At 39.1% G+C, this 8,704-nt stretch overlaps 1 protein-coding gene across 6 annotated transcripts in view; it reads left to right on the top strand.

The window, feature by feature from the left end:
• SFMBT1 (Scm like with four mbt domains 1) overlaps nt 1-8,704 on the top strand; it is a 70,569-nt gene that overhangs the window by 33,732 nt on the left and 28,133 nt on the right. For all 6 annotated transcript variants that reach the window (XM_069967166.1, XM_069967167.1, XM_069967162.1 and 3 more), the window contains 3 exons: nt 2,995-3,089; nt 5,223-5,463; nt 8,512-8,600. In XM_069967166.1, the coding sequence (XP_069823267.1) occupies nt 2,995-3,089; nt 5,223-5,463; nt 8,512-8,600 (425 nt within the window). The remainder of the gene's footprint in view (nt 1-2,994; nt 3,090-5,222; nt 5,464-8,511; nt 8,601-8,704) is intronic.

The raw sequence follows: 8,704 nt of genomic DNA, 5'->3' as shown, positions 1-8,704 counted from the left end.
AAAGTGCAGGACATACAGCAGCTTATAAGTACTGGAAGACTGGAGATTTTTTAAATAGAAATAAATTACAAATCTTTCTGACGCCAGTTCATTTGAAAGAAACTTTTTTTTTTTTGCTGGAGTTTCCTTTTTTTAACATTGTTATTTAACATTGTTAGATTGTTCTGACAATGACGTCATCAGTCATGTGACCTATGCATTAAACATTATACAACATTTACATAAATACATAAACAGCAGCCATAAGTGGTCTCATGTGCACAATAGTCCTCATACATATGTCAGAGGGTTGGGATGAATTTGTACTGCTATCTCAGAACTAATGGTGGTGTGACTGCAGACATGCAGGAAAATCTATTCTATATACACATATACTGAGTACAATGATGTCCTAGGCTGAGCGTTATTCACAGACAACACTCTGGAGAGATTGAAAGAACAGACCATGTTCACATGTTTGATTTAGTTAGTTATTTACAGTGTTTTTATGCTTTTGTCCACAGTATTTTTTTTGTGTGTGTTTACTCACTGACTGTCATTGTTGAAGAGTTTTTTTTCTAGCCGAAAGCCTTGGTTGCTCTGATTACAACAATGTTATTTTGTTTCTCTGCCCCCATTCTTGAGATATAAGGATTTTATTATCTGTTTGCATATCTGCACATTTTCCCAGCGAGCCACCCCTGGGGGAACTTTCTTTTCAAATAAGAATTACACTGTGACTTACATGACAAAAGCTTTTTTTTAAGGGAAACATCAAAAGTTTTGATCAGTTGGGATCTAGGTGATCTGTCCAGCAGGGATTACTAGATAGAATGAGCCGACATGTGCAGATAAGCAAATAACTAAGGCCCCTATTACACGGGGCGACTTGCTCCTCGTTCCCCGCTTGCTGCTGCAGCTATTGCACACGGAGCTGCAGGGGGGTTACCTGGGTGATCGTTCGGGCAGCCCATAGAGGATAACGGCAGTCTGCTGCCGCCGCTCCTATTTCGCGGGGCGACGCAGCGGATCGCTGCTATCATAGTCGTTTGTCTGTCAACATGTTAAAAGACAAACAACAGCAACGATCAGCCGACATTGTTCATGTCGACTGATCGTTGCATTCTATTACATGGGACGATATCTGCCGAATATGGCCGATAACCGTTCTGTGTAGTAGGGCCTTACGGCTGGGTTCACACTGTATCTATGCAATTAGTTTAAAGTATCAGTTTTTAATGTGGTTGACCATGTTTTTGTGTACGTTAAAAGTAACCATTCAACCACTTCATGCCAAAGGTCATTGACGCACAGATGTCCAGGTCAAATTGAAGCAATATTCCTCCCCGCCTTCTAAGAGCCATAACGCTTTCATTTTCCCACCTACAGGGCTCGTTGGGGTGTCATGGGCTACACCATGATCTTTAGTGTTTATTGGTATCATATTGGTGTAAAAAAAAACATTTTTGATTTGCTTTTTATAATTTTTTTTTTTCTTTCTAATATATAATTTAAATTTTATTGTTCCTCTTTAAGTTTACGCCATTCACTGTACAGGAAACATATTGTTAACTTTTAATAGATTAGACAATTGTGCATGCTGCAATATATTTATTTTTTAATATTTTTATTTGTATAATTGGAAAAGAGGTAATATAAATGTTTATTGGGGCTTTTTTATTAGGGTTTTTTAATATGTTTTAAAACTTTTTTTTTTTTAACACATTTCATAGAAGTCCCTTATGGTGCGTTTACACGTAACGATTATCGTGCGAATTTGCGCGATAACGGTCAAATTCGAACGATAATCGTACGTGTAAACGCAGCGAAGGATCAAACGACGAACGAGAAATCGTTCATTTTGATCTTACAACATGTTCTTAAATCGTCGTTCGCAACAAATTCTCAGATCGTTCCGTGCAAACAGTCGTTCGCCGATTTAACCAATGTGTGAGATAGGCTTAAGCGATCGCAAAACGAATTTTCCGTACGATGTATCGTTCCGTCTAAACGCTGATTGTAGTGAAAAAAAAAAACGTCACTCCGACATCGTTAATTGTACGATCGGGCCAATTATCGTCTCGTGTGAACGCAGCATTAGGGGACCTATCTATGCAATGCTCAGATTGCTTATACTGATTAAGGGTCCATTTACACAGAAAGATTATCTGATAGATTATCTGCCAAAGATTTGAGGCCAAAACCAGTAACAGACTATGAAAAGAGATTAGGTCATAAAGGAAAGCCTGAAAATTCTCCTCTTTTCAAATTCATTCCTGGCTTTGGCTTCAAATCTTTGGCAGATAATCTTTCTGTGTAAATTGACCCTAATGCTATGCTATTACATAGCATTGATCAGTATGATTGGCAATCTGTGCATAGAGCAGACTCTGTGTAGACTCTATGACAGATCTGCTTTCAGAGCATGCCTATAGCAGGGTGTAACAGTAGATTGCAGATAGCATCAGGATGGATGGAGCAGTGCAATACATATGCATTGCATTGGATTATATCTATATAAAGTATGTAATCAAGTAATTGCTTTTAAAAGCGAAAACCTTTAATCTAATTGCATCTATGCAAACGTGGTATCGGTAAATACTACAGATCATGGTGTAGAATTTGCCCTCTCAGCGCTGAAGAAAAAGGTTTACCTTTATTTTACAGTAAATTTGTGAACTCGCTTAGATAATGTAATTTATTTTATTTTTTTTAATCTTGTCAATTTTTTTTTTTCTTTTTTCTTTTAAAATGAAGGATGGCACTAAAAACTACAAATTGTCTGGCAGATACCAGCCCCATACAACTCTGTCAGCGGAAAAATAAAAATGTTCTAGGTCTTAAAAGGGGAAGAGGAACAAAATGTAAAAAGAATTGGAGACTATATATTCTGTCCCTCATACATTCCACATTTCCTTTGCTGTAATGTGTGGATATATTTTTAGTTTACTTCCCTTTTAAGGGAGACAATGTGTCAGCAACTCTTTTTTTCTTTTTCTTTTTTTTTTGGCAAAGATGCCGACTCCAGTCTTGAGGAGGCAGAATTTAACTGGGAGGAGTATCTAGAAGAGACGGGAAGTACCACGGCTCCTCACAGCTTCTTCAAACATGTGAGTTATTGAAATAAAGAGTACAATATCAGATGGGTTTAACATCTTCAAGGGACTTGGATCAGAAGATCAGAACAGAGAATGACTTCAAAGTTTGCAATCCTTCTTCCATGTATCATGCTTTGTTGTGGTGATTTACATTATAACCCTAGTAAGTAGATGTGTGTACACCAGTTTTTCCCCTGGTTCCCCACAATCATAAGTTTGGAAACACTAGGTAAGAAACTCATTACTTAGCTAATTACTCCTATTACCATATGGGAAGCCTTAAAAAGAACCCCCTACCTCCATTTATTCAGTGGGGATTTGGGTGCCCCCCCCCCAACTATCAGAATGAATGGGATGCCCCTTTTGCTTGCACCTTTAGGCTACAAAGCTTGCAGTATAGTCTCTGAGACTCTCAAATAAGTTGAGGAAAAACTAAGCAGTGTTGTATGAAAAGGATTTGGTATAGTACTCTTCTCCCTTTTTTTAGTAGGGGTATTGTTGGTATTCTAACATGATTAAGACTCCCCTGTCCATAGGAGATACAGACCCTTTACAGAGTATCAGTATCCTGACTCTTTATTTTAAAGTGTCACTGTCATAGATACATGTTAAGGCTGCGTTCACACTACGTATATTTCAGTCAGTATTGCAACCAAAACCCGGAGTGGATTAAAAACACAGAAAGGATCTGTTCACACAATGGTGAAATTGAGTGGATGGCCGCCATATAACAGTAAATAACGGCCATTATTTCAATATAACAGCCATTGTTCTAAAATATCAGCAAATATTTGCCATTAAATGGCGGCCATCCACTTAATTTCAACATTGTGTGAACAGATCCTTTCTGTGTTTTTAATCCACTCCTGGTTTTGGTTGCAATACTGACTGAAATATACATATACTGACTGAAATATACGTAGTGTGAACGCAGCCTTAAAGTATTGATTGGTCTGGGTCTGAGTGTTCATAACTATACTGATCATGAGAACAAGCCAGGAGAAGAGCGCTCTATGCTCTGTCCTCTCCCAGCTCTGTGTAACATGATCAGTTGGCTCCAAATTTAAGTCTATGGAGCCTGATCCTTTCACTGACATATTGCGGACAGCGGACCGTGCTGCAGTGCGGGCTTTTCCCGGCTCATTCTCACGATCTGAACATTCAGACCCAGACCGATAAATACTTTTGACATGTCTCTATGACATGCCATCAAACAGATAATCTAACAGCACCAGACACAAATGTGTAGAGAATAGCCTTCTTTGTTAGTAGGTGTGGGACGCACGCCAGAATGTCTTCAATCCCAACAGAGAGCGTGTGACATCCAGAAATGAAGCAGTGAAATGTATTCAAACATCATACACAGTGGCAACGTTTCGACCTCTCTGGGTCTTTCTTAAGCCTATATTACATAATGTTATGGTATATAACATTGGCCTGGACAGCCAATCACAGTGGGTGGCTGCCTCAAGCGTCATACTCGAGTTACACCAAAAGTGTGAACCGGATCATATACATAAATTGCTAGTAGTGCATAGAAAACATATATCCATAAGAGTGATCTTAGGTGATGGAATAGAGGTCGAAACGTTACGACTGTGTATGATGCTTGAATAAATTTTACCATACCTTTAGTACTTGAAGCTGTCGGGCAACTTAATTTCTGGATGTCTCTATGACAAGTCAAAAGTTTTTCCAAACGACAGTGACACTTATAGCTCTTTGTTGTGGTGTTCCTCCATTGTTCTTACTAAGAACCTATTGTTTAATAACCAACTGGGTGTTACGAATCGGAGAGGGTGTCTTCACTCTGACACTATCCAATCAGAGCCAGCAGTGTCAGACACGCCCTCAATTGGTAACACCCAGTTGGTTAATAAAAGATTTTTAGCAAGAAAACAGAGGAACGGCACATCATAGAGCTATAAGAAAAGATGTCCCAGAATTGTTATTTCATAGGGAATATATGTATTTACAAAAACAGACAGGCCAGTAGAGGTGACGGCTCCTCTTTTAGTCATAGTAGGTTTTTGCACACAAAAAGCTGCTTTTTTTTTTTTTTTTAGAACAATCTTGTGTCTGCCTTCAGGACAGCTAAATAATACTATACTCCCAGTTCACATCCTGTATTTTGTACCCCGACAGGTGGACACCTCCATGCAGACTGGTTTGTCTCCAGGAATGAAGTTAGAGGTCCCCCTTGGGACAGACCCTCAGTCTTACTGGGTTGCAACTATCATCACCACTTGTGGCAAATTGCTGCTTCTGCGATACGATGGATGTGGGGAAGACCGGTCAGCCGACTTCTGGTGTGATATTGTGGCCTCTGACCTCCATTCCATTGGGTGGGCCCAGCAGAACAAGAAGACCCTTAGTCCACCAGAAAGTAAGATATGTATAGCTAACAGATTTGGTCCCTGCTATGTTCACGCCATGGAATACATGAGCAAATTTCAAGCGGAGTCCGCCGAGTCTGCCTGTCCCACTCATTCAATGTATTTCTTAAACTCAATTCGTTATCTGCCCAATAAATTGACATAAAATTAAGTCAGTGGGACAGGCGGAACTTCAAGGGGAGTCCGCCATGCGGCCTTCACATGAAATTTCCTTGTGTATATGGTAGTGTGACTATACCCTAAGACTATACCCTGCTCTCCTGATCTCAAATGGACTGGCCTTTCATACCCCCTCACTATAATCAAGTATATCTGTTTTCCTCCTCTAATGGGGTTGTCGGGAGCTACAGAATGTTTTTCTATAGGCTCAGGCAGGCAGTTGTACTCACCTGCCTGTTGCCTGCCATCCATATGGTGTCCACTGATGAGCTCTTCCTGGCGCTCAGGAAATGGCAGTCGCCACTATCGCCAGTCCAAACAGATAAAGCTGATCAACAAGGTCTGGAAAGCAAAGGAGATTGGGCAGAATAGTTTGGCTTATTTATTATTTTTATGCCAGCTACAAGAGCGATAAAACCTTAAAAAAATTAAAAAAAATCAACCTTTATTACTTCCACAATATATGTACATAGTAAGTTGGAAGGTCGTGCATAAAGCCTGCTGATATAATGCTTGAAAAATAAGCAGGTTTGGGTTTAAAATGTGTTGCACACCCAGAATAAAGCTTCTCTGGATTCACGTTTATTCACATTTATAACTTAATCTATATATCCTACATTCGGCGCTTGGGATTAAATCTGCATCCATTTTTAAACTCATCACTACATGATCACAAATTATTCTATTGATAGGCCATAAATGTCCAGATGTAAAACATACATGTAAATCATCCGTGGAGCCTACTTAAAGAGTTTTGAAGCACTGGACTAGCCAGATATCCCTCCATTGAATCCCGCCAAGGGGTGGCTCCTGTAAGGAGACCACCAAAACCACTATATTGTGTCCCTTTCAGTCAATATCCAACTCCGTTTACGAGTCTAAGGATATTACCAGGGAAATACCAAAGCCAGGTATCCATCCGTAGACAGCTGTTTCGGAGTGTTGCTCCTCATCAGTGTGGAGTAGAATTGTGGTTTGTTTTTAAAGTATTGTGGTCTTCAGAAAACATTCCGTGCTTTCCAACCCATATACTTTGTTTTGTGAGGTGTCTCAAATGGTTATAGCCACCACTGTGTTCAACAGCATGTGTATTTCCCAGCATAGTACCCACAATGCAGGAGGACAAGGAGCAGGGAAAAGAAGATGATAGAGGATTTAATGCTGCAGGAAACATTGATTCAGGGTTTCATCAGTTTATTACTGATAACCCACGCTCTGGCAAAACAACAATAATAATAATAATAATAATAATACGTTGGGGTAATAGGAAACCTCTGAAGCCTTATTCCTATGTTCTGCACACACAGATATCATCCAAATTGGATGCTCATTCTCCCCGAATCCATGTGATATACTGTGCATCTTGCGGTTACTGATGGGCACGAGGTTTGATGTCTGTGAATGCGCTGTCCCTAGAGTAAGCCTGGTTGTAACAAAACAATGCCCCCGGCAAGGAGAAAATGTTATGTTCCAGACTGAGACGTATCTTTTTAACAGGTTAACTGGTTGTTAATACATTCTAATATTTAGGTTTATAGACCAGGATGGCTCTTTAGGGAGCAATGTTGGATAGAAGGTTAAGAACCCCCACATGCCAGATTATTAGATATTTTTATTATTATTATTATTATTATTATTATTATTATTATTATTATTATTATTATCATCATCATTATTATCATCATTATTATATTTTTATATTGTTATAGTTATTGTTGTTATTGTTATTATTATTATGATTGTTATTATTATTATTATTATTATTATTATTATTATTATTATTATTATTATTATTATTATTATTGTTTTTTTTTATTATTATTATGAAGACAAAGAAATGCACTAGTTCCTTTGTTTCAAAATGGTGCCACCCCTATGCCTGTTGGCTATGTCTGGTATTGAAGCTGTACCCCATTTATTTAAATATAAGACCCAGCCCATAGACCATAATGCCACTAGAGCAAAGTAGCCTTGTAATTCTAATCTTATACAACCACTTTAAAGGCAATCTGTCATTAGGTGTATGATGCCTTACATGAGGGCAGCATAACCTAGTGACAGAAATGCTGAACAGATAGGTGTATTACTTACATCATTCTGTTCAGCCGTTCTCCTAATATGCAGGAAAGTATGATTCTTGTTGCACCCTTCCCCTGCCCTCCAGCTGCTGATTGGCAACTTACTGCCTATACACAGCATGGATAGATAGCTGCCAATCAGCAAAGTTTTGTTTTTTTTTCTTTCTCATGAATAATGAGGACTACTGAGCTCATGCACATAATGGAGAGAACTATAGAAATACACACTACAGCTTTGTATATCAAGAGCACTAAGCCAAAAGGCTGGCATCTCCTCTTCCTGTGGGTCTCCTTGGCCCATTTTGCCACCTTCCAGTCTCTGCAGGGGTGGAAGAGAAACTACTATAAACAGCAGAGTGTTAATAAATAAAGAAGATGTATAAATACATCCAGTAAGGATTTAGATCTACAGACAAGTACTGTCTCAAGAACATCTTTAAATGGTGGATGACGTATCCCTTTTGCTCTAAGCTTAGAAATAACTGCATCTCCGGGCCATGCCGTCAGGCTTCACATTGACTTTTGTCACCGCCTCCATACTAGAACCATGGCTGTTACACCCCCACCCCCTCCAGTAGTGCTATCTTCTGACGTGTCTCTCTAATGTGTGAGGAGATAGGGAAGAATACGCTCTAGATCTAGTATTTCCTGAAATGCTTATCGGCACAGGTTAGATTACATCATCAGCTATAACTCAACAAAAGAATCCAAACAGCTGGGTGTATACGGGGAAGAGGAGTATATGTTTGATTTCCCTTATCGTGCTGTTCTGAATCACTGTTTTTTTCCCCGCCTTTTTAGTTCTAAAAGAGAAATTGCAGAACTGGGAAGAATTTCTTGCAGAGACATTAAAAGGGTCTTGCAGTGCACCTAATCATCTGCTAGAGGGCGTAAGTACACCCTTTACATACATTTAATTTAACCAATAACAACACAGTTTTTCAATACATATCAGCTGCTGGATGTCCTGCAGGAAGTGGTGGATTCTTTCCAG

This window comes from Dendropsophus ebraccatus, chromosome 4, assembly GCF_027789765.1.
Source record: "Dendropsophus ebraccatus isolate aDenEbr1 chromosome 4, aDenEbr1.pat, whole genome shotgun sequence".
NCBI classification, from domain to species: domain Eukaryota; kingdom Metazoa; phylum Chordata; class Amphibia; order Anura; family Hylidae; genus Dendropsophus; species Dendropsophus ebraccatus.
This window is presented reverse-complemented; position numbering and strand designations above follow the sequence as displayed.